Source organism: Rhagoletis pomonella, unplaced genomic scaffold (genome assembly GCF_013731165.1).
Source record: "Rhagoletis pomonella isolate Grant_MI unplaced genomic scaffold, Rhpom_1.0 Rhpom_scaffold_00006, whole genome shotgun sequence".
Classification (NCBI taxonomy): Eukaryota; Metazoa; Arthropoda; class Insecta; order Diptera; family Tephritidae; genus Rhagoletis; species Rhagoletis pomonella.
The window spans coordinates 63,150,274-63,177,510 of NW_023458560.1; the positions used below are offsets into that span (position 1 = coordinate 63,150,274).

At 34.6% G+C, this 27,237-nt stretch overlaps 2 protein-coding genes across 2 annotated transcripts; both read right to left on the minus strand.

Moving 5' to 3' along the window:
• On the minus strand, positions 1-18,110 carry LOC118742029. The gene is made up of 3 exons (XM_036473996.1): positions 18,098-18,110; positions 851-937; positions 1-773 (listed from the first exon to the last, which is right to left on the minus strand). The coding sequence occupies exons 1-3, from the start codon at positions 18,108-18,110 to the stop codon at positions 1-3; spliced, it is 873 nt and encodes a 290-aa protein (XP_036329889.1).
• On the minus strand, positions 6,495-26,225 carry LOC118741093 (long-chain fatty acid transport protein 4-like). The gene is made up of 5 exons (XM_036472927.1): positions 25,281-26,225; positions 22,754-23,374; positions 19,838-20,039; positions 18,554-19,774; positions 6,495-6,663 (listed from the first exon to the last, which is right to left on the minus strand). Exons 1-4 carry the CDS (start codon positions 25,367-25,369, stop codon positions 18,830-18,832), a joined length of 1,857 nt encoding a protein of 618 aa, XP_036328820.1. The 5' UTR covers positions 25,370-26,225; the 3' UTR covers positions 6,495-6,663; positions 18,554-18,829.
• Between the last annotated feature and the right edge of the window lie 1,012 nt (positions 26,226-27,237).

The window sequence follows — 27,237 nt, forward strand, 5'->3', positions numbered from 1 at the left end:
TTACTCTCCCTCCTCAAGGCTCACATTCATCAATTCCTTGGTTATTTCACTCTCAGTTTTCCTCTCACTCTGCTGTTCTGAAATAGTTTGCAATGCCAACTCCTCGGGCGGACGTGGCGTAAAACCCGTAGGGCCGCCTAAATTCAAAGGGCCTCCTTTAAATGGCGCAAACGGCGGCTGCAGCAGCATCTGCTCCAGTGGCACCGGTGTGACGATGGTTATTGGCGCCTCAGTACCTGAATTTGTAACTGGTGGCGTTGTTGTTGTGCTTGGAGCAGTAGTGGTGGCCATTCGATAGAGCATTTGCAGCTGCATCATTGACTTGTCTCCATCAGCCAAATTTGGTTGCAACTTCTCCGACTGTTGTTGCTGCTGGTGCTTTTTCGCTGAGATTTGTGTGAATTTCGGCGTTGATTTCTTTTTACTCACCGCAATACCAGCGCTAGCGTCGTTGTTGTGATTGCTATTCATATTCGAGTGCATAGCTTTGGACCAATTCTCCAACCAACTCGCTGCTGTAGGCTCGGTTGATGTGATTGTGGTGACGGCGTCAGTGGTGGTGCTACTGGTTAGCTGTTTGAGCGCCTCTTGCGCCTGCTTCCGCAGCAGATAGTCTCGATGCGCTTTGCTAATTTGTCTTTTATTGAAATTATTTTCCGAATCAGCATTCTCGCCGATCGGACGTGTATTTTTCTGTGGTCCTAATTCGAGTAGTACTTGAAAGTCGGCATGATTGCCGAGACGAAAGCCGAAGCCGAGGCGAGAGTCGGTACCTGAGGTGGGGTGAAAGTATTGAGATTAGTGGGACTTTGGATGGACAACAAAGCAAATAGTGGGTGAGTTTAATTACCTTTTTTAATAGGTGGTATATTCGAATAGATTAACGATAGTATGGAGGGCAGCTCCTGTGGCACAACGAGTGGTTCGGCGCTGGGTACTGAAAGAAAAAAAATTTGTTTTGTATTAAAGCAACAACATCTTGGTACAAGGAAGGTGAAAGAATAATGGAAAGAAGATAGACTACAACTGGGCCTCCCTCGATTTTTGATTACTTCAATACCTCAATTAACTCCATTGTCCATATAGTAACATTGTAACCTCTTAAATTTAGGGCTTGACTTGTAAACTTTTGTTTCCTCCTATTTCGATTGACATTCCAGAAAATAACGCCCATTCGGAAGTGACTTGTACTGGCAACTTTATGGGGAAGGATACGTAGAAAACTGCCTCTGAAACTGTCTTCATTTCTTGTTGGTTTCCAAGGGCTGGAGAGATGGCAAGATAGTTCGAAAAACCTTTTTATTCTAGCACAAAAGTATTAGAAAAAAGCTATCTTATTCACCACTCGTGGTGAAAAGCTATTGTGAGAGAAAACACTTCTATATCATGGCCGAGTGGGCAAAGCACAGGCGTGCCAATTGAGGGACGCGAGCTCGAGTCCTGGCGCAGCGGATTTTTGTTGTTTTTTTTTAAATGCCTTTTTATTTAATTTTTCAGATTTTCAATTTTACAGGATATATGTATGTACATATATATTTTTCAATTTAATTTAATTTTTAGAAACTAATTTTATGCATTTCTTTCTCTTTTTCATAAAATTTTTTCTTAACTAAATTTGTTTTAATGGTTTGGTTGTTATTGTTTTAAAAAGATTATTTTTTTAATTTCATTTAATTTTTAGGAAATTATTTTATTTTTTTATTGAAAAAAAAAATTATTTTATTTTTCTAGAAAATTTGTTTTAATTTTTAAATTTTATTGTGTAAAAAAGAAAAAATTTTTTTTTAAATTTACTTTTTAGAAATTTTTTTATTTATTTTTTATTTTTATTTAATTTGTTATTCTTCTATTAATTTCATTTTATTTAAATTTTTTAGATTTTATTATTTTAAAAAGAAAAATATATATTTTTTATTTCATTTCATTTTTAGGATGTTAGCAGATTTTTCAGTTTCAAGGCGTTTAAGATAGTTGCCAGAATTGACAATTGTCTTACGAAAGACTGTGGTGAGTTGAAAGTTGACAGTTGCCAGAATTGCTCTGTAAGATCGAGATTGAGGTGTCAAATTATAAGGCTTGGCTTGTAAATGTAACCTTTTAGGTATTTTTACTGCCGCGCGGTTAATTCAAAACATTTACTTGTTTTCTTTGGTTATAACCATTTTGTTAGCACAGATATTAATCTGCTCCCTCTTATGCAATAAACTTGATTTAGGGTGAATTTCTCAATGTCTAAATAAGCGCTATTTATCATATAATATTTTCAAGTTTATGATACATATTGCTTTTCAAGACAAATATGTATTCCAATTGAAGCAACATACTCTACCAACCAAAACTAATATTTAATTAAGACAAATTAAACCAAAGACCTAAATGCCACACCGGCATTCCAATGAAATTTTTGTAATCCCTCATCTAACGCACGCAGCGCAGAGACAGTGGGGACAGTGGTGCTACATACTCTAATGTATGCACTTATGTATGTACATTTGTATGTAATTAAAATTATGTAATACAGTCGTAAAGTGAGTTGGGCTTGGTTTAATGGCAAGTCAACGCAAAGCGTTAAACAAAAAAAAATTAACATTATCTTTTGGTAAGAAAATAATAGGCTTGATTCCGTGCCTCTCGGACTAGTAAAAGTGTCAAATAACAAAAATCTGCTCACGGCGAGTAGGGATCGGTTTCAAATAAAATCTGGTAAAAAATCTTAAGTTCGGACTGGTACGTGATCAGGCCTAATGTGTTCATGCGCTTGTTTGTTTTTTTATCTCAATCAACTTTGTTTTAGTTTCTCGTTGGTTTTGGTGCGCTTATTCGTTTTAAATAAATACTTGGTTAATTGCATGTATGTAGTAATCGCTGGCATTTAAGAGTTTCAAATTTGCATTCCGCCTAAAGTTGAACACCTTGAGCTTTACTAGACAGACGAAATTCTTACGAGTTTTTCTTAGATTTGAGCTCCTACCTAAGATTGACGTACAAACAGCTAATAAGAAAATCTTTAAATTTGTAATGTACTCAACTTTGGTGTAAAAAAATTCATAACTCAAATTATTGTAGAGTGCACCCCATAATGCTATACTTAAATATTGCGCAATACTCAGAGCTCCCATTGTGATTTTTTTCATTTTTTTTTGAGATGGCATATTTTCAAAAACTAGTTTGTTTTATCAAAAAATGTGTATGTTAAAAATTTTTTAAGAAACAAATTTGTTTTTATATTTTTTTTTCATACAGAATTTTGATGTGTGTATGTGTGGTTTTTTTCGAATTTTTTCTTCGCCCCGTTCTCGAGATATTTTTAAAACTATTAAATCGATTTGTTTTTGTGCTGTAAAGTTTTTAAAAATGTATTAATCAAGCTCAAATTTCATATTTATTTATTATTTATGTTTATCCATCAACCCTAAAACTTTGAAACAAATCAAACACATGAAGTGGGGTTCACACCGTTTTGTATGGATTCGACTTTTCAAACAGCTGGCAACCCTTTTCAAAAATATTTTCAAACTAAAATCTTTTAAATCTCATTCGTCTGACATTGGGATACAAATATTAATAAATAGATGAATTAAATTTTAATTTGATTTTCAAATACGCGGCAACCCTCCTAGATAAACTTTTTAAATATGGCCTTTCCAAATCCATTTTGATTGTTACACATCTTTTAATAATTCATTTAGCTTATGAAAAAATGCGAATTTTACTGTTTATACCGGTGGCAACCCTCTTCAAATACCTCGAAAACATTCCAATTGTTAAAATAAAAGATACATATCTTACGTAGCGTACATATCGTAGTAGCGTAATTTAATTAAATTCGACTTTTCAAACACGTGGCAACCCTTGGCAAATATATTCAAACCAAAACCCTCTAAAACCTTTTTCTTCTGACACCCAAGTTGGGACACATACACATTTAAATTTCCTAACTGGATTAAATATTTTAAACATGTGGCAACTCTCCTCAATATACATAGTTCTGAAATAAATCCATTCAAACTCATTTCGTTTGATAAGCACATTTTAATAATTTCAGTTTAAATTGTAAACGGTGGCAACCACGAAAAAGATTCTTAATGCTCAAACTAAAGATATCCTCACACTTTTTCGTTTGACACCAAAGTTTGAGTATTTCATATAACTTTCTATAATTTAATTACAATCGAATTTTTAAACCGGCGGCAACCCTGTTCAAAATATTTTGAAATTTAAACCTTTTTAAACCTAATTCATTTGACACCCAAAATGTGATACATATTCCGATAGCTATTGCCTTAATTTAAATTGAATTAGATTTTTTCAACAACTGGCAACCCACCTATTTGTAGTTCAAAAACATTTCGATTCATACCCTTATTGTAATAATGGGTTTAACTTATTAATTAAGTTGACTTAACTATAAGTGAGCCCTTGAAGTGAAGAAGGCGGAGTGGCTCCACCGATGCTAAGCTCCCTTTCTTTTTGTGTTGATAGAGAATACCCACTGGTTGGTTACCGCATCTCAAACTTGGGCTGCTCGCGTTTTGCGTACGGAAACGGGGGATTCGGGATCGAGTGTAGCCCAGTAACTCCATTTCTCAGAAAAACGACCGTACCCCGTTCCACTTTCTTTTCTAAATATCTTAATAATGATTGGCAGTACAATTTCGAAAAATGTTTCATTTGATTTTCGGGTTTTGTGCTATTAGCTGAAGGTTTGAGCTCGAAACCATGACCTAGCACAAGTCTTTTGGATTACCTAGTATTTACAAATGAAATATTTTTGTAGAAAACCACACCACTAGTCTGGTACTGGAAAAAATAGAGATCTCTCGAAATGGTTTCAAACAAAAGAGGTTAAAACAATATACATTTGCAAATACTTTGCACCTTCCTCAACGCATCCCATAATGGCTTGGCGATAAGATATCTGCCAACATACATATCTACATATAAATAGCCATTCCAGTTTATTGACTTTACAACCGAAACATAGGCGCAGGTCTTCTATCCAATTACGTTAATAGACTCAAGCGTATGGAATCAGCAGACAAAGCAAAAAAGATGCTGCTTCAGTCAAATAAATATCATAAGCGTTGTTCAGGTAGTTAGTACGTGTGAATGTAGATAGTCTAAAGCAAAAAAATATATGTATTAGGAAAAAAATCACCAAACTAGTCGACCTTGACACAATGACGACACAGCAAAGCACTTTGTACGGCCAAAAGGCTAAAAGCCAAGAAGCCAACGAGATCGACGACGACGACAGGTAGGGAGCGCTGAGTGGTGTAAGCAAATACGAACACAATAAGTATGTAGTAGGTTTGAAACCGGTTTTGCATTTGCTCAATAGTGATCGACTGCAGTGTGCGGGCTATTAAAAACAATTTTTGGGAGTTTGCAACAATAGGACAGACTCTAAAGAGCGAGTCGCCTAACACTTAAGCATATATATATATAGTATTAATTTATAAAAAGTTATGCAGAGAGCGCAGGAGATTAAATGTGATAATAGAGACTGTCTACCAAATAAAGATACTTTCATACATACATACAGTGACTCAAACAAATGACCACGTTTTTTTTTTTAATATTCGTAATATTTTTCGATCTAAATTTTTTTTTGTTATTTTTCTATAAAAATACCGTCCAAGCTTTAAACAAAACCATATAAACCACAATTCAAACTTCATGCAAAATTTAGGAAAATTCAACAAATTTTCATCAAAATTTCAACTTTTTAATCTAAATCTTTAAAATATTTTTGAGTACGCAGTTTTATAGCCCTTACAATTCTAGTCTTATGAAGTGCAAGTTTCAACCGGCTAAAAAATCGCGTAGATTTTTGAGAACATTTTTTTTGGAACTACTTTTCGTTTTTTTTTTTTGTAATATAACAAATGTAATTTACAATAACGGGCGCAGATTTTTTGAAATTTTGTTGCTAACAGTTTCCCGTGGTTTATTTCATAAAAAATGCATGCTTTTATGGAAAAAGTGCAAAATCCGTCGCAAAAAAAAATCTCAAAAATCAACGGGATTTTTCAGCCGTTCGAATCTCGCAATTCATTAGACTAAAATTGTATGGGCTATAAAACTGCATATCCAAAAATATTCCAAAGATTCAGAATAAAAAGTTGAAATTTTGATGAAAATTTGTTGAATTTTCCGAAATATTGTATTAAGTTTGAAACTGTGATTTGGTTTTGGTTAAAACATGGGGCGGTATTTTTATATAAAAATAACAAAAAAATTTAGCTCGAAAAAGATTGCGAATATTTGGAAAAAAAAAATCAACACATGGTCATTTATTTGAGTCACTGTATACACTTATTGTTCGCGTACAAATAAGTAAATACATATGTACATACATACATCCATAAACATTTGCAAATTGTATGTTGCAATACTTACAACAACAGCATATTAGCCATATACTAAAAGCAGCCGAAAATATAGCGCCTTTGTTGTGGAACAGCATTTTGAGTGGGGCATTCATCTGGGTCTGCGGGTCGGCTGGCTGTTTTGGGTAGCTGCAGCGGCATTTATGGCAATTTTCAGTATTTTTGCTAGCGATGGTTGGCGGCGTTGGCGGCACTCACTGGTCGAGACCACTTGCAGCATTCAACAAGTAATCCAAGTTATGTTGCAAGCTGCAAGTGTTTGTAGGTGTAACTGCAAAAATAATGATTTTGATGTTGAAATATTATTGCAAAAATTGAATTTTGTATTGCGACGAAAATGAATTGCGATTTTTTATGTAATGTTGATTATGAAAGATACACTTGTATGTACACTAGGGTGCTTTTTTCGCGACTATTTTTTTTTCACTCGCATCTTGAAATTTTGTGGGAAATACCTAAAATAAAATTCGCTTAAAAATTTGAGCCCTTAATATTAATATTATGTGCTCGACCAAGGCGCGCAAAAATTTCCCGTTTGTATGAGCTTTTTTAATATTTTTTATTTCGCAAACATCTAATAATTTATATCTGAACTCTTAGATTTAATCCTCAATAAAAAATTAATGTCAGTGGACCATTTTAAAAAATATCTGTATAAAAGTGTTTTTGAACAATTCGTTTGAAAATAAATTGTTAATACATACATATTTTGTTCATTCTCTTAAAGCTTTTTCAAACGTCTTTCGTTCAGTGTCCATTTTACCATGCCGTATTTACTTTAATTTTAAATTGGTTGCCTTAAATTTTTAGATTGGTGACAACACTACTGAGAAATGTTCAATAATCAAAGATTCCTTAAGCAACTTTCGTTTCATTCCAAACCTTTTAATATATCTTAACAATTTAGTACCATTTTCTTAACAAAATTTTCGGAACAAAATTTGCGTTTAAAGGGCATATTCAGATAAATTTTAAATTTAATTAAATTAAATTTTTCAAGCAGGTGACAAACTTCTTCAAAAAATAAATATTTAGAAATTAAGCTATCCTAAAACACTTTATTTTGACACCCATGTCGTAATATTTCATTTATCTTATCATATGAATTGATTTAAATTATTCAAACAGGTGGCAACTCTGTTTAGAAATATTTTCAAAACAAAGTAGAGACAAAATTTGACCCGCCCTACTTTGAACGTTTTAAAACCATAATGATCTATTTTTATATATCTTTTGAAGATTTTTATTTGACAATTTTTACATACATAATTTATAAAGCTATATTGACGTTTTATTTTATTTTATAATTTTTGTTTCGTATATTTGATTACTAATCGCGTTTTTTCATCGTTCATATTTTGAGTTGCTCATTCAGTTTTACTCATCGAAGGTATGCGTTCACACAAATACATACACACGCATGCGTACAAGGCCGTCACTGTGAAATGCAAACAAGCCATTGCTGTTCAAGGCAACTAACTACATTTGGTAAACACTCTCACTTTTCATAAACAATTTGTATTGTTATTTGTTTGTTGTTGTTTTGTTATATTGATTTATGAAGTATTTTTGATTGGAGGTAAATTAAATTTAATTTTTTTATTTTTTTTTTATTTTTTTTTGTACACTTTATATATGTGCTGGTCACTAAAGTATACAATCGCTACTGAACATTGCAAAAATAGTTTCACTCTACGTTTTTGAGCTGCGCTGAATACAAGTAGTTTTATTAAAGTGATTTTTTTATGAAATCTGAAGCATTTTTTTCATATTATTTTTCGCTCCAATATTTGCGTCATTTATCACATTTTGCACGTGTTTAACACATTTCGAAAAATTTCACTCGCTAGCTTCAAGCAAATTCCTCACTTTTATCACTTGCATACTCTTTCGCTCACTCCAAAGCCTTGTTTGCTTATTTATTTTTATTTTTTTTTGCTTTTGTGCACTTTTACAAAATTTAATGTACGCACATGCGCATTAAAATTCCACTGGGCTCGCAAAAAACAAAAAAAAAAAAAAATATTGTCGCCCAATCGAGCCAAATGGAATGCAGGCCAGTGCGTCGCAAAAGCTGCGTAAAAAGCGCAAAAAAGAAAAACAAACGAAAAATGAAAGTCCAAAGAATTTACGCGCTGTTCGATAAAAGAAATTGGTTTTCATTCAATTATTTCACACATAAATACTTTGCAGGCATTCAGATATTGTTTGCTGTGGCACGGCGCTGCGTATACGCAACTTCTAAGAATTTACTTTTTAAAATAGAGCAGATAATTAAAAATTTTACAATGCCGTTTTCTCACTTAATTTGACATCTCGAAATTGTTTTTTTTTTATTTATTTTTACCTCACTTACTCTTAATTGCTTCAGTTTAAAATTGTGTACAATTTCATGTACCCTCTACGCTACTATTTACTATACATCTCTTTCGATACGCGTTCGCACATTGACTGAAATCGAAATTATTAAATGCTCAACGTTCAACCAAAAAACCAAAATCGCATCGGCAATAACTACAACAACAATGTGAGTACCTATATGTATTTATTTTTACTGCAACATTAAAAAGTCGTTGTTTTGTCGGTGTCCACTGTACAACAACAACAGCTGCAATAGCAGCAGCACCACCAACTTGACTCGGTTAGTGAGTTCAGCCACTCGAGCAACTCCAGTGTTATCGTATATCACGTAATGTGGTTGCGCATGCGCATACTGAACAGTGGGTTAACTGTGCGAATATAGATTTGAACAAAAATTGGTTTTTTAAGCTAAGGCTGGGATTTACTTTTAACTTTATAGCCCTGTGTTGCCATGTGAACAATCTTATAATAATCATATATGTATATGTTAGTAGATAGGCACTGTTGCTCCCTCAGCCTACGGAAAAAAATTTCAATTCCTCTTTGTTAGATAAGTCCATTATACCAAGACGGTAACTTTATATGCAGTGTCAGGTCTTTTCAACAAAAGTTCAGCAGTCGATCTGTGACTCGTCGAGAGGGTGGATTCAATGTTCGCATTTGAAATTTTCCATAGGGAGACAGCCTGTGGCTCCTCCATCTTTTTAGATGCTTTATTGTGTATCTTTTGGACAGACCAGGAAATGACTGTACACCATAAAAGCTGCTTAGGGTGAGGGAGTTAGATAGATAGATAAATAATTGAATAAAGCACTGCGACCAAGTAGGTCTATTGTGCCCTCAGCTCATCGCAGTACCTCACCTAGCCCTAGAGCCACTAGAAATTTCAGAATTCATCTCGGGGATAGAGAGTGTATGTGATCCTCTCTTGGCCATAAATGCCCTTGGCTGCTCTCTCTTCTACGTGTGACGGCCTCACACTCCGGAAGGAGGTATAATGGAGTCTCCTTGGCAGCGTCACAGAAGCGACATTGGCCACTAGACTAGATTCCTAATTTAGGAAGTTAACTTGCTAACTACCTAACTACACATCTTCGCCCTACTTCTAACGACCCCCCATTGGAATCTAGAAGTAGAGAACGTTGGGCTTATACTGTCGTATTGTAGTACAGTGAGGGTGCGTATGTCTTATAAGCCTTAAATCTGTCGTTGTGAGACTGACTAGGTTCTTAAATATCTTGGTGTTCAACCCGTTTGAATTCTCTCAATGGACTCTTCTCGGCTTGCGTTCCTCTGCTCTTGACTTTTCCCTCATAGTAAGTATGTTGTCCGATGGCAAGGCAAAGTTCTGGTCCCATTGGTCGTTGCTACTATTTTTGGTCCATCAGCCTTCTCGTTACCTAGTATGCTTTTATAATCCTGGATCTACAATATTTCCACAGAGCAGTACTCCCGTTAGGTGTTAAATTTCGCTACTCATTCATATAACTGGCGGAACTTTACTTTACATTAATATAAGACTTTTAGTTTAGCTTTTCTGTCGTTGCTTAAGGAGATAGAAGATTCAGGAGTACTTCTCCAAGGAGCTGGTGATCATGGCGGTGGACTACCTGGCGTTTACTACCTTTGGTTTAGGTAAAGTCTGGTTACCTGCGCAGTCTACAGGTTACCTTCACAAAATATCTTTTCATACTTGAGTAACCAAAGAACCTTTCAAGCACGAACGAGGCTACCAACATTGAGATCAGAGACTCAGAACAAATATGTGTTGATCACTCTAAACGGGCCGGCCCAATTAATTCGTTCATTGATGGTGATAACCTCTGCTTGGAAAAAGCTATAAAAATCTTAAAAGTCTTGCCATCCTACGTCGGATCATTTTTTACCTCCGAAGAAGAAGAAAACAATGAATCTCTTAAACTTCTATTAGCCTCTGTGTACCTATGTTACTGCTATATGTACATACACATACATAAATATATGTATACTTTTGGATATTTGTTGAGAGAATTAAAAAAACCAAAATGCTCCACAGTGCACTTTACTGTCATTGTGCCGGCGCGAAGTCCAAATGCAGATATATAAGTGCTCGTTATTACAGCAAAATATAGGCAGCCACTTCACTCTCAATTACTTACAGACAAGTTTTTGCTGCCACTTTTTTTTAGCTAATAACCACTCTCATGAATACACTTTGCAAGTTGTTTTTTGTACATATTTTATTTTCATTAGCCAACGCCGTGCGCATGCTCTGAATTGACTGTTGCAACATCGCTAAACTGACAACATGATTGCGGTCTACTCGTAGTATGTGGCTCTCCTCGATTCTATAATACTCTCTTGCTTAATGCAGGTCTCCGATTTGAGGTTTGGTTTAATTGCACTTTGCATTGATTGCCTTACTTTAAGCGGCTACTTTTTCTTCTTCTTCTTTGGGTGGGTTTTAATTATACTTTAGCAGTGACTTCAACTGGTATAAGCGAATGTATATATATGTATGTCATACTACTTTGCTCATATTACGTCTTTATTTGCTGCTGGCCAAGTGAACTTTGTATTAAATATTTAAGGCATTTTTGTTTTTTTTTTTGTTTTAATAAATTTGCCATACTACTAAACACTAAATACGCTGTTTTTCGTATTCTTAACAGAAATATTCTATTCAGTCAAGTGGCTATTCTATTTCTAGAGATCCGACCTAGCTGATCGTTTTGGAGTAGATAGTTTTTGTTTCTGTATTCGGCCTTAATTTCCATATTTCAGGACAATTTTGGGCCTAGTTCACGTCTATTAGAGCACAATTTTTGTGACTAGTTCGGGACTAGTAAGTGACCGTTTCGGGACTCAAGACTTGTTCGGGATAGAAAAAACGTGTACTGGTCCCAGCAAAATGAATGAAATGTATGTACATAGATATGTATCATGTACAGTCGAGAATTTCATAGAAAATAGACGTTGGTGAAAAATGCTGCAAAATTAAATTGTAATCATCAAAAAAAAAGTGAATAAGCAATAACATAAAAATATTTATATACCAACAATAAAAGAGAAAACGAACAGTTTTTTGAAATCAAAATGGTACGTCGAATCAAACTTTGCATTGAAGGTTAAAAAAAAGAGTAATACCATGGATGAAGATAAAATGAAATTACGGGTTTTTGCTCCATCAATAAGTCGTGTTCGTAAAACAATCAGAACTTTCTGAAAAATCCCTGAAAGTTACAAAATATGCAAACTTATCGGAACAAAAGGCAGAGATGTCGTCCAAGAAAAGATACAATTCCTTAGACAATGAATTTGAAAATTGATTTGACAGCTGTCAACTCTCAAACTACGGAAAAGTCATTCTAATTTTTCCCGTAAAATAAAGCCTCTCCGACCACTGTGCGGCGGCACGATTTCAAAATAAAAAATATGCGCCTCCTTATTATTTTAGTTTTAGGGGGTGGCTGGAAAACCAAGTTTGGAGCACCCTAATGTACATATTTGCGTACTCAAACGCTTACACTTCTATTACGACAACTTGTATAAATTCTTGTGCATAGATACAATTGAGTTAATCTCTTGCTCCCCTCTATAAGGCGCTTTAGCAATTGCTTTTAGATTGTCGGTTTAGTACAAATTACTTATTTATAATGGTTCTGCCTAAATTGTTCTCTACCTCTCACATGTGTATAGTTTTTAAATACATAATCCCTTATACATATGTACATACATATATACATATGTTTGTACATAAATATGTAGTTTTTTAGTTCGTAGACCGTTTCAAGGTAATCTCACGATTAATTTAATCAACTGAGTGTTTGAAGTTTTTTTTTTATATTTAATTTTAAGTACTTAACTTACATACACTGTTGCAATTAGATCTAAGCATATGAAAGTTAAAAAATAGAGCTGTTTAAGAAGTAACAGAGTTTAGGCGGAATATAATAGAATAAAGTTCTTGATTCAGAAATGTTTTGGGTGATTTTAAAACTAATAAAATATTATATTGCAAAAATCTAAATTTTTAATGGTAAAATCTAAAATATCTAAAATTTAATGGTAAGCAAACTCACTATGCAACACTGATTAAAGTAGGGATGCCAGTTTATTTTTATTAAAACTACGGATATTAACCGAAGTTGGGGCGCGTCCATAACCAGGCATTCAACTAGAGGTGAGGAGTTCTCTCTCCCCTACTCTGGAATCTTACTGTAAACTCAATTCTGATGAGACTGCAGAGTACCGGCTGTCACGTTATAGTGTATGCCGATGACATTGCACTCACTGCAACGGGAAAGCATCCCCCCCAAACGTTAAGCGAACTATCGCAGAGCGCTCTCTGTCTCGTGAATAGGTGGTAGAGGGAGTGTGGACTCAAGGTCAATTCCACCAAGATCGAAATGTTACTATCCATGAGCAAATGTAAGGTACCGTATGTTTAGCACCCCTCCCTAAATGGTGTGGGACTTGCACTCTCCAACAAGGTTAAATATCTAAGCACCTTTAATTCTCGTAAGAAAGTTGGACTGGAAGCGGAATATTACGGAACGATTCAGGAAAGCCATTACCGTCTTCTACGCCTGTAAAGCAGATGTAGGAAAACGGTTGGGTCTGAACCCGTGCATAATACACTGGATGTACACGGCGGTTGTCCAACCCATCCTTTTCTAGGGGATCACCGTATGGTGGCCGACTCTAGAAAAGTCCACTTACTGAAGTATATTCTACCGGGTATATAGGACGGCAAACTTGGTAATCACAGATGCCCTGCCCTCTACTCCCTTTAGGGTACATATCAGACCAGCTGCAACGCAACTAGACTGAATGCAGCTCATACATAGAGAGACCTGAGGTTTAGTCACTCAAAAATTCTGGGCAAAATTCCAGTAACCCTTCATAAGCTGGAATACATCAGTCCAAGCTTCTGCTTCGAAAATAGGTTTTCTACCAAAATTCTAGGCAGAAGCGACTGGGTAAACCACTTAGACTTATGTAGATCCAGGGTCTACTGCTATCTATACAGACGGGTCGAAGCTAGCTCGACAAAAAAGTTGTAAGTGGAATCTACTGTAAAGACCACTCGCTAAACCTTAGCCGGCTCCCTGACCACTGAAAGTTTCAAAGAAGATCAACTTGTTCCGGTCACATGCGTCCAGACGATGAGCCTTCCCTCACCAGCTCGTCGGCCTGGTATCCGACACAAAATGTGATTTTAACTGTGAGCACCTACAATTAAAACATATGTATATAAATATATGACCGTACGTTGAGTTTTGTAATTGCTATTATGCAATTATTTCAGCAAGTTATCCAAAAAGTTTACAAAAATATCCAAGTTACTTACCGCTTTGTTTCAATTGTCTTCCTACAGATCTGCATTGGCTTTTGTTTATCATTAAAGGTAGTCAAGCGTAACTGCTTCGCAATTATCAACGCTTATCCGACAAGCATATTTACATACGTATGTACAAATTTGTGTACGAGTGGATATTTGTATATGTATGCACATTAGGGCGATTCAAAAATGCATGCAAAAAAGTGAAGTCCGAATTTTAATGCTCTCAGCTCTAGATTGTTCTACATCGCAAAAATATACCCCTGTTTTTTATTTCGAAATCAAAAAATATTTAGCGGTTGCTCAGAGTGCTCAAAATTTTCCATGTACTTTATATGGGAAAAAAGTTCTTAGAAATGGGATAGAATCTTTGAAAATCAAATATTTTTCGATCGGAAAACTGTGTTTCTCTTCAGGAGACTTCCAATTGTTTGTTTTACTATTTTTAGCATTTTTTGAGGCTTTTTGGGGACCTATTAAAAATACTTAGTATTAAAAAGGATTGAGTATTATCATTCGAAGTCTATTGAAGAGAAACAGAGAATTTAAGGATTCTATACCATTTCTACGACAAATTGTTTAGCCTAGCTTATATTTTTTGCTGTGTGGAACAATCCGAACTAATTTTTTTTTTTATCACCCTAATGTACATATATTTCACTACTCTCTGATTATGCATCTTAAAATGTCCAAAAGTCCGCCCATGTGAGTTATGGATAATGTGCGATTTCACTTGCGGTCATCACGGTTTTACTACATACATACATACATACACCTGCGTTCAACTAATTCGAAACAAAATTCAAAATGATATTGTTTGCAAATTGTATTTATTTTTTTATTTTTCATAATTTTCATTTAAAATATAATTCAATCTCTAACAGAAACCACACTAATAAAAAAAGTTTTAAAGCTTGCACAAATTGCAAAAAAAAATAATCAAACTACAAAAAATTGCCATCAAAAATTCAAAATTTTTAATTAGAATATTTAGAAAAATTTCAGGTATGCAGTTTTGTGGGCCATTCAATTGTAGTAAGAAAGTGCAAGTTTCAAGTCGTTAAAAATTACCGTTGATTTTTTAGAATTTTTTTTTTTTGTGGAGGGCGTTGCTGTTTTTTTTTTTCATATAAAAAAAGTCTACAAAATCAACGATGATTTTTAATGACTTGGGACTTGCACTGCATACCCGAAAATTTTCTAAATTTTCTGATTAAAAATTTGGAAAAATTTTTTGAAGTTTGATTAATTTTTTTTTTGCAATTTTTGCAAGCTTTGAAACTTGTATTATTGTGGTTTCTGTTACAGATTGAATTATATTTTGAACGAAAATTATTAAAAATAAACATAATTTGCAAACAATATCATTTTGTATTTCGTTTCTGATTAGTTGAACGCAGGTGTATATGTACATAGCTGTGGCTTCTGCCGGCGTTGGTCTGCTGATGGGCGAATCTTGTTAGTGACAACTCAATTGAGTAAGACTTAATTGCGAACTATGCTTTACATACATTCATACATACTTAGTCAAATAAATATTTGCAAGTTGGGAAATATGCAACGGGTGTGTTGCATTTATTTTTAGGTAATGCATCGACTGGAGTGGGTGACAAGATGCCTTAGCCGTCTATGGAAAACTGTTGCAAACAGAGACCGTACTGAGTATCTATCATAAAAAAACAAGCAAGACTACATACATACATACATATAGACTTATAAATATTTTGAGCCATTTTGGGAGCTCAACCAAACTGCAAATATGCTGCTTATTCAGTGGTGATAAGCAAACCTTAAAAAGATTCAATCATATCACATGCAATTTTATTTATAAATTATTTTCAAACATTATTTTTGTCTCAAATAGCCATAGGAAAATTTAGCAAAAGTTTTTTCATAAAAAATCTTAACCCTTTAACTGCTACCATTCGAATTTCCACATGACTTAAAAAAGGTGCTCCGATTAATTCGAGCAAGGAATGCCAATTATTTTTCAAAATTTTCTCGGGTAATAATTATTTTTTACTTTTTATTTATTGAGTATTGGTATGATTTTTTAAGATTTTCGCGGGTTTTTAGCGGTTGGGAAGTTTTGTGTTTCTCCGCGTTTTACTTTTGGAGATTTTCGGAATATGCTTGGCGTTTTTTTGAGATGATTACATCCTTATTTTCCGAGATCATTCGATATATTTTGAGATTTTTTTTTTAACTTTTTTTAAACGAACGTATTCTGAACTTTTTCGGAATCTTACGAAACTTTTATGGACTTTTTGAAATCTTTTGAGATTTTTTACTGTTCGAGGTTTTTCGCAAACTTTTCGGAATCCTTCATTCTAAACTGCTCGAGAGACCCATTTTTTTCTCAAAGGCCCATAGTAAAATTTTAGGGATCAGTGTTTTCGAAAAATATTTTAAAATTTTAACTCCTACCATTCTAAATGCATATGTACATCATGACTTAAAAAATTTGTGTTGTTATTATTGTATTTTGAGTAAGATATACATACATATATCAGCAATGTCTGACAGCTTATCAAGAAATCCTCAAGTTTATTCGGGTACATTCAATATTTTTCGGGAAATTTTGGATTTTGGACGGAGGCATTATATAGATTTTTTCTGAGATACTTTATTTGAAGTCGATATTTTTTTGGAATTTTTGTTTATATTTTTTTCTGGATTTTCGAAATTTTTTCGAGACCATTCTAGATTTTTTTCGGTATTCTTCGTGCTTTATTTCTCGAAATCTTTCAGAATTGTTTATATTTTTTTCTGGATTTTCGAAATTTTTTCGAGACCATTCTAGATTTTTTTCGGTATTCTTCGTGCTTTACTTCTCTAAATCTTTCAGAATTAACCGAGGATTTTCGGAATTTTCTTTTAAACAATTTTCGTTTTTTTTGGAAAGCTTTCGGATTTTTTTGGAGGTTTCTGGAATTTTTTAGGATTTTTTCACTTCCAAAAATATATACTTATCATATGATTGCTTTTTATGAATATCTTAAAAATAAAAAGCAAAATTTAAAGGTTCAAAAATAACTTAATTTTTTTTTGCTTTTCATGCAGAATGCTTGCTCGGCACAGTCTTTGTTAGTGTTAAAAACTATTATTGTGATATTCCTTTTTGCATATTTCGAAAAGTTTTAAACCACTTTTTATTTTTTCAATGTTTTTTTTTTTTAGAAAAAAGGCTTTCGCAGATTTTTCTCTGTCAGCAGGTCATTCACTGCATTACACTGGATGAACATACAAATTTACACATACATACATATGTATGTTGTTTGCAAGGAAAATATTTATGTAATTATGAAAAATAGGTGCGATTTGCTTATTTTCACGTCGAGTACTTGAAAAGCTTTCCAATGCACTGTATGTATTTGCATAAGCCTTTCGCTTTCGTTCAAAACCAAATGCAATTGAGTGTTTCCACTTCTTTGGCGTGCCATTAAAGCTTACTTATAAGTACTGTCTTAAGTACCAATTTTCAGTTACATACTTTGTTATATGCACATATGTATGTATGTATGTATGTACTTAAGCGCAGAGTGCAATAAAGCGCAATGCGACCGACATACTATATATAACTTATACTGCATTTTGCTTTTGTTATTTTGTTTGAATTTTAACGCATTTTTAGTTATTTTTTTATAGTAAGATATTTTATTAAGGCATACTTTTTGGCGATTATTTTAAGAAGCGGACGTGTGAATTAACGCGCACACATGGACTTACAAACATCAATGTAAAGGCTCTCAACGGGCCTAGGGACTTCTACCTGGGCTCAAATTAAAGATTTTGAATAGCAGTACAGCGTACTTGTTATTCGAGTGATATAAAATTGTGAGAAGGATGCACAGCTGCATGCAAATAAAAAAAAATGCAATCAAAAAGGCATTTCTTAAATTGAGGTGTTACAATTTTTATCTCGTATTTCTCGTTTCGAAATCTATAATTAATCGATTTTAAGATTTTAAAAATATTTTCAAAATCAATCGTTTTGAAGCCCTTTTCCTTTTACACCTACATTGATGTAACATTTTACTTCACTCATTAATTGATTGATTATAACTTTTGAAAAAGGTGGCCACTCTCTTAAGGAAATATCCGGCATTCAGGTTATAACCTATCTGTTTACCATATTTAATTGAAATCCCATAAGCCATTTCATAGTGAACGAGCAAAAACATGCTCACACACTCGGAATACGAAATGAAAAGGACTCGAATTGCTTCCCTGTAAATATCCGGACTCATATGTATTAGAGCCAGAAAAGTCATAGAATTCTGAGTTTCAACCAGTGTTGCCAGATTATTTTTAAAGACTGTAAATTTCCGAAAAATAAAGATATTTTCTACCGAAAAACTGTAACATTCAAATTCGCTATCCCCTTTTTTAAATTCACTTACAAACAAAACATAAAGAAAAAAATTAATTTATTTTTTCAAATCGGATATTTCGAAAAAAAATATATAATTTGTACCTTGTGAAGGCCTTTTTCTCCGAGAGATACGCTCCTTTGGGACTCTTTCGGAGCCTCCCTAGTAGAATCAGCGCAGCTCCGCTGGTTGCCTGGAATTTATGTAACTACAGCAATTTGAAATCTCGGAACGGTTGCGTCCGGTTCGGCTCCGTTTTCTGTGCGTACGCACACTTAAAACCAAAATGCAAAATCAAGAATGTTTTGGTAAAAAATTTAATTGCGCACTAATTTTCTACTATATTATATTCCACAATAAATATGTACAATACATCTTCTCTAAAAGCGTACTTCACCTCTGTTAATCTTTTCAAATATGTCATTAGTCAACAATCCATAGCGTCCAGATGCTGTCTGATAATAATAAATGGCATCCTGAATGATATTTGGGTTGAAACCCTCCTTTTGCAGATCAACTTTACGCAGCTTGTATGTGCCGGTTATATCAACATTAGTTAGAAATCTTATAAACTGCGGCCTAGCGTACGAGGGCAACACCTTCGATATATCCTGTGCGAAACGTTCCAGGTTTACCTGCCGTTCTGGATCATAAATCGCAGCCATTCCAGCACGTCCCTCTGCATTTGGTATCGTTACACCATAGACGATGGTGTCCTTGTAACTAGCAACATTACTAACCTGTGCCTCCACTTCACTAGTTGACACATTTTCGCCCTTCCAACGAAAGGTATCGCCAGTGCGATCCATAAAATAGAGATAACCGCGTTCATCTGCGGTCAACAGATCACCAGAGAGAAATGCCATATCACCTTTTTTGAAGACATTATGCGCAATTTTCTTCGACGAAGCCGTCTCATCAGCATAACCTAGAAATTCGCGCGAGGGATTGCCCTTAATAATTTTACCTATGAAAACACCCGACTCGCCCGGCTCACAACGCTGACACAGGCCATCGGCGCCGCGTATGGGCTCACCAGTATCAGAATCTGCTTTTATTATAGCTATTGGATAGATTTGTGGAAATATACGTGAAATAAATCCAATGGCACCAATTGTATTGTCATTATTCATAATATTGGCATTGCCCTCGGTGGCGCCATAAAATTCGCCCACTTTTTTTATATAAAATCGCTTGACGAAAGGCGTCCAGATTTGTGGGCGCAGTCCATTGCCGAAAACCATACGAATTTTGTGCTTGCGATCGTACCCGGAAGGTGGTGTGGCTAATATATAGCGCGCCATTTCGCCGATATATTGGCCAATCTAGGAAGAGGGAGTGGGTATAAAATCAATATAACTTAGTAATAAGTAGCTCAGTAGGCTTACCGTGCAGTTAAAGCGTACACAGTCAGCAAAGTAGGCCGAGGCTGAGAATTTTTTCCGTATGGCAACTGTTGAGCCAAAGAGTAACGCTTGCCCTATGCTCATAACACCGCCAGCTGTATGATAGAGCGGCAAAGGAGTGTAGTAAACATCCTTATTTTTAAAATTTAGGGTGTAGTGAATGCCTGCAGCTATGAAAATATACCTGAAAATAAACATGAAATATATATTTACATTGTATAAAAACATCTGTCCCATAAATCCAAACTATTTATTTTTAAGTGAGCGAAAATAAAAGACCACCCTAGAGAACCCAACGACCACTCAACAAGCTCCCTCGGCAATGTCTTCCACACTTCGTATCTCGTGCGAAGGTAAATCCCGGCCGTACTTATGCGTCCCGCTGCTGAAACCTCCAGCAAAAGGGTGGGGATATCTTAAACCAGCCGAAGCTCGCGAAATCCGGAGCTACAATTTTTTTAAATACTAAGCGAAGTTATTTGCAAAGCTTGTTCTTAACTATGGAAACATAGAAAGTCCAAGCGAGACCTCAATACTAAAAATGAGGAAGAAATTTAGGTGCAGTGTATTGAGAATTTTATGGAAGGGCTTCAAAGAGCTAAAATAGAGATAACATTTCCCAACCAGCAGGACCAAAAAGGATTTTAAAATTCATGAGAAGACTAGCAAGGAATATGTTTGTGCCAAAAGCGAGAAAAAAAGAGCCGTGTTTCTTGAAAGATTTCAGGTTCATCAGCCAGCTCGGCATCTGCTTTCAAAAGCTTTGAAACGGCTAATAAGAAGATGTGTTTATCAAGCTAAATTGGGATGACAAGCTAGCTTTAAAGGCGAACCTGTTCTGGAAACATTATTCAGATGAATAGAAAGGTCCTGCAAAATGGGTAATTCACTTTAGGTATTTTTCTGGACATTGCACAAGCCTCCAATAATGTCTTCACATATGCTATAATAGAAGCAAACACTTCGATATGCGTGCATTGTATGTTCAGGTACTGGACGACTGCACGCTGCGGAGCCGATCACATTAGAATGGAAGCAAAACCTGAAGTCATGCGAAGGAGAACGCCCCAATCTGGCTATAATAACTTCTATAGAAGCTTGCGGCCAACAAGTGTCGCATGCAAGTGGAAGGAGCTGCAGCTGCAATCACAGCTTACGCGGATGATGTTTCGTTCTTTATAAATGACAGATGTCTGCCGCAGTTCTCAAATATTAGTCGATTCCTTTTTTGGGGCAGCCCCCGTAGGAGAAAAGGTAACACTGCTACTTAAGCAAAGTGCAAGACACCGCGAATCATGTTTACATGAAATCATCGAAGATATTCGATGCACATAAACTCGGTTTCCACTACTAGCACCTTTCTACTTATCGCGAAGGCTCGGGTTTTATCCGACCAGTGAATGTTGTTCGACCATGTAACCCTGTTTAAATCGGCAAGCCCATCTGAACTCCATTTTGATTAAGTGTCTATTTCGCAACGGAGGTAGTCATCTAAGAACTCGTTCTGGCTTAGAATAGGTTTCATAGGAAGTGGACCTCATGGTATGTAAATCGTTTCTTGTTGCTCACTCCGCAGGACACCTTCTGTCCCCACGGGCCCACCTAGACCCCTCGGCTCCACGACTTTACCTATGCAAAAAGCAAGCTCCTGCCGCCTTACTCCCCCACCTCCAATACCGCAGTCGAATTCCCGTGTATCGGCTAGCCGAGTGGGAAACTCCTGCCTTGGCTAGTGCCATTTCCGACTACGCCCTCGTCTACGCATCATGCGCGAGTGGACAATTGACTACTACAACTGCGACAGGAGGCTAAATCTAAAGAGCGACAGGAGGCTAAATCCGAGAGCATACTTTTCTTGGAATTCAAGACATCAGGGTTGGCGGACTGCAGTTCCACACGGTGCTTACTGATTCAGCGTCATGCTTCATGTGTTCCGGTAGACATAATCTGCTATACTAGCAAATAAGGGTGTCCATCTATGCTACGCCTAAACTTGGAAATTCGGCAACTGGTAAACCGGAAATCGCTTCTGTGAGAGAGCTACACATTTACTCGATATTGGCATCCAGCAATGTGGATGAAAGTAAACGACTATCTTATAGAACATTCGCACTTCTTCACTGCACGGAGCCTAGTGAGGGGACTACAAAGTCAACCGAAACCATGATACTGCTTTTACTACCAGGACATATGAGCTCAAGCTGCGGTAGTTTGGCTACTGTGGCGAATACTAAGCAGAGGTAAAAGCTACAGACCTATCAAATCACCGTCCTCCGGACAGCAATAATATCCTTTCTTATGCTCAGCAAACAACTACTTATCGGCTTCTACCGCAGCGGACACCTGAACAGGCACTTACTTGAAGCCTCTGGGCAACCATCATAGACAAAGCTGCCTTAAGAGATCCGAATACTGAAGCAGACTTCAGCCCAACATACCCAATATTTGACATACCCCTAATCGTACTCAGCTATGCTCCTTTTCCTTTGGCACTAACACCGTCGTACGTTTCCTGGAGCGGAGATTGACGACGAACGATTGAGATATATATGCACTAGCCGATTTAGGCAGGATTTAGTATGGGGAGAAATGGTATCAATGCTCTTAAAATGCTGGGACCAGTACAAAGATATACAGATATTTCAAGCAAGCCGTCCTTTACTTAATTTTGTTGTGCTTTAAAAAAAACATCAGAGCTGATCCTGGAATTTAAATCACCTAAAACTAAGGCTTTGATCTCACATAGCACCTGGTCTTTAACTATTTAGGGACGTACTTATTCGGTCTATTTGTGGCTTTTCTTGGCCAATCAATGCCACCTAACCTAACTCAAACGTTTTACGATTATCCAGCATATATTGCTTTATAAAATTATCTAACTTCATAAGTATATTATACCGTGAATGCGAGATCACTGCCGCCTTCGGTAATCCCGTCGTGCCAGAGGTGTAAATATACACTAATTTATCGTGATGATTTGGCTGTTGAGCTTCGGTAGGCAACACTTCATAACCGCTGCAAGAATCTAAAAGAGCTGTCAAGTCCTCCACTAAGTTACGCATTGGCTTATTTCTACAGTTATTAAATTGGTATAACTTGGCATGAATGTCAGAAGTAATATCGCCGATTGTCTCCTCGAAAGCTTCGCCATATATAAAAGCTGAACACTTAGCCACATTAATGCTGTGAAGTAGTGATGAACCCTTCAAGTTTGTATTGATTAGAGATGCAATAATGCCGAGCTTCGAGAGGCCTAACCAAATGGCAACAAACTCTGCGCGATTCTCTAACATTAGACCAATTACGTCTCCCTTTGTGTAGCCATGAGTATGGAAAATGTGAGCGATGCGATTGGAGAACTCATTGAGTTGACGAAAAGTCCAACGCTGCGTTTCACTTATAATGGCCATTTTCTCAGGATATTTGTTGACATGCTTTTGGAATACATCGCCGATAGATAAGTTCTTGCGCTCATAACGTTTCATAAGTACGAGTAGCTTTATATAAGCCCACAAAGCACTGGAAAATAAGAGTTGGTAAAGTTGCTCGATTAAAAATTTAACAGGGCAATTCTGGCAACTGTCTTTCAACTCACCACAGTATTTCCAAAAACAAAATTCTTTCGTAAGATAGATAACTGTTAATTTTGACAACTACCTTAAAAGCTCTTTTCTGTCTTTCGGAAGACTAGGTGAAAGATTTGCTAAAGAGGGGCTCATTCCGTTTTTCTGTTTCTCTTTTAGTAATAAGTTTCCTAAGATTCAAATAAAAAATATATATTTATCTTTTGAAACAATAAAAACTAAAAATCAAAGGAAATTTAAATAAAAAAAAATATTTTTACAAAAATAAAATCTACAATTACAAGAAAATTAAACTAAAAAATGAAAAAAATAAAATAAAGAATGTCAGTAAAAGAAGTTCCTAAACATTAAATAAAAAATATTTAAAAAAATAAAATAAAAAGTAAAAGAAAATTTTATTCAAATGTAAAAACTTTATTTCAAAAATAAAATAACTAAGTTAAATATATGTACATACATATATATAATAATAATATTTATCATCCTTAAACAATTAAATCTTAAAATCAAAAGAAAATTAAATTAATTATCAAAAAAAAGTTAAATAAAATAAGTTACTAAAGATTAAATGAAATAAAAAAACAATATTTTTCCCTTAAACAGATAAGAATCAAAAAGGTACAAGAATTAATCCTAGGATTAAAAGAAAATTTAATTTAAAGGTAATTAAAAAAGATTAAATAAATTAAAAAAATAAATATTTTTAAAACCAAATAAAAAAATATAAAGAAATAAAAAAGGTTTAAAAAGTAACGTAATCAAAAATATTTTTCTTTTTGAATAACTAAAATCTCGAAATAAAAAAAGTTATTGCAAACGAAAAAATTTTATAAAAAAAGAAAAAATAAAATAAGCATTTTTAAAGCAAAACACCAAAAAGAAAAACATTAAAAAGAAACGAAAGGTAACACAATTAAATCTAAAAATTAAAAAAAAACTAAATTACATTTTATAAAATAAGTTCCTTAAGTTTTAATGAAATATTATATTTTCAAAGCAATAAAATCATATAAAAATTTATATATAAAAAAATTATAAAAGAGTAAAAAAATTATATCTAAAAATTCAAAGAAAATTTAATTAAACAATAATTTCATAAAACACTCCTTGGAGGTTGAATGAAATTACAAAAAAAAAATTAAAGAAATATATAAAGTAACACAGTTAAATCTAAATACTAAACGCTCCTGAAGATAAAGTAAAATTTTAAAAATTTTGTTTTTAAAGCAATAAAATCTAAAAAAAAAAAAACAATAGATATAGACGAAAAAAATTTTACAAAAAATAAGGTCCTAAACATTAAATTAAATTTATAAAAATGTATATGGGGTACCACTTAAAAAACCAACTTGACCTCGATATGACCTTGAAAGAAAATTTCATTAAAAAATAAAAAAATATATATGAAAAAAAGAAAATAATTTAAATGTATATTCCTTTTTAAATAATATAATCTAAAAAATAAAAGAATATTCAAACAAAAATAATTAAATCAGTTTCTTAAAAATAATTAATATAAAAATATTTTTCCTTTTAAAACAATAAATTCCTAAAACTGAAAGGAACCTAAGTTAAAAGACAAATGTTGGCAAGGGAAACTTTCGTGCCAGAATAAACAAAATCTTTCAAATTATCTTGACTAACTGTCAATTGCCTTCCGAAGGACCATTTTAGCCAGAATCAAGATGTAATTGACAACTCAGTGAGGCTCTCTTTTAAGGCACGATCACGTCAAAAATATAAACAATCGATTCGAAATTCATAAAATTTTTCTTTTATTGGATGGTCCATTTTGGCCAGAATTGCCCTGTAAGTTGTAAAGTAACATAGTAATAACTCACGTCATGTCACGCTTGCACGTCAGAGCGGCAATGTAGAACCAACGCCAACCCACAGTCACCAGCAGAATAGCAAAAAGTACGGCGAACATTGCCGGCAAACTACTTATCCAACCAAAGCAGTAATACCAGAGTAACAAAGTGACCACAGTTGCCGTGGTACTTACTGCAACAACAACAACAATTTTACGCTTCCTCTTCGTGGGCGCTCCAAGCGCTGTGTAACGGTATTTTCTATGATCTATATATGCGTTTCGTTTGTAACCACCGCTGTAGGCCCGCCTTAACTCCACGTCATCGCCATCAATGTCAATGGTTATATGATTCGGTCGTTGGTCTTCTTTATTGATTCTTGTAGAATGCAGTCGTTCATCCCTATGACAAGGCTGATGTGGATTATTATCGAGTTTACTATAGCGGTAATGTTGCACGTTATCCTCTGCTGTGTTGGTTGGTATTGTCGAGCTTGCTGTACTTGCCTTAAAAAAGCGTCCACGAAATTTTTGATATTGACGTAATGTTAAATGTCGTCATAATAGAAAATGTGGCGAACGCGTTGGTAAATAATTAGAGCGGAATATCAGATTACGCATAAGCATGCTGTAAAAGCTTGCAAGGATTATAAGAATTACCAACGACTAGAGAGAGAGTTAAGCAGAAGTAGACACAACACTTTCAACTCACAACTGAGGAAAATCGATTATTAGCAGCGAGCGGAACTTGCGACTTTTGTTGCGCGCACATAAAACAGTTACTTTACTGCATAGATTTTATATATGTATTTATGAAGGTATACTTTATTTTATTTTTGCATATTTTACATGCTGTTTTATATTCAACTATTTTAATGCATTACGCTACGGCTTGTTTGAAAAGTTTACCACGACTAAATGACAGTGAAAAGACTTTAGATGCCACACCACCCACACAAATTTATATGTACAGGTGAATTGCTTGTGTGCTTTCAAAGGACACAAAACACAGGGTGTATCGACCGAACTAGGACCAATTGGAATCTGAAATGAAATGCATACTCTATACTCAAATATCTGTGCGCCGAACTAGTCCCGGAAATTGAGAAGCTGACATTTTTTTTCGTTTTTTAAACAGTGGACTCGTGTTTCTCGTCTTAAAATCTATAATATTAGTATAATAAAGAGTAAAAAAAATTTTTTTTTTTTAATATCCGTTGGATTTTGCATGCTTTTTTCGAAGAACAATATTTATGACCAATTTTTTTAAGGTCAAGGGATGATTGTGGCCCAAAGCCATTTTGTTCCGTATCAAAATATTGCGTCTGTCGAAAGCGCTACGATTAATTGGCATGAAGTGTTAAAAAAGCTCACAGTGTGCCGTCGAGTTAGCTCGACGCTCGAATACCAAATTTTTTTTATATAAATTTTGGAAATTTTAAAATTACTGCGGAGTATTTCTCGCAAAAAACATATGACTGAAAACATATGATTTATAAAAAAATATTCCGACGAACTGATAACCTCCTCCTTTTTTGGAAGTCGGTTAAAAATATAATTCATTTGTAAACAATATATAATAAAATAAAATAAAATATCTATCATACTGGGGCGTACAAAGTTTTTTATTCTCATTTCCTCGGGTTCACGATCCGGCCCTGCATATGCATATATATGTAAATATCGCAGGTCGGACAGTTTTGTCATTTCTTTCAATCCAATTTGGATTGGCTAGGGTTTATTTTTTTCCCAAAAGATCATACTTTGAAGTCAAATAAATAAACGGAAGTAAACATGTTTTTAAGACGCAATTTACAGAAAAACTGAATATTTTTCTGAAATTTCGTTAAAAATTATGCCAGCTTGTCAAAAAATGTATAAATAGCTTCTAAACCGATAGTTTGATTGAAAAGTGTGGCAGACGCTGTTGGTGGGATATTTAATTACCTTCAGGATCATAAAAAGAACTTCGAAATTGACTAACTAAC

Excerpts from the sequence above, each read along its gene's own strand:
- LOC118741093 (XM_036472927.1), bottom strand. The coding sequence starts at position 25,369 with ATGTTCGCCGTACTTTTTGCTATTCTGCTGGTGACTGTGGGTTGGCGT. Across the intron at positions 23,375-25,280 it reads ACGTGCAAGCGTGACATGAC|TGCTTTGTGGGCTTATATAA; the intron begins GTGAGTTATTAC and ends CTTATTTTCCAG. Across the intron at positions 20,040-22,753 it reads GCAGTGATCTCGCATTCACG|GTATATTTTCATAGCTGCAG; the intron begins GTATAATATACT and ends GTTTATTTTCAG.
- LOC118742029 (XM_036473996.1), bottom strand. Across the intron at positions 774-850 it reads TATACCACCTATTAAAAAAG|GTACCGACTCTCGCCTCGGC; the intron begins GTAATTAAACTC and ends ACCCCACCTCAG.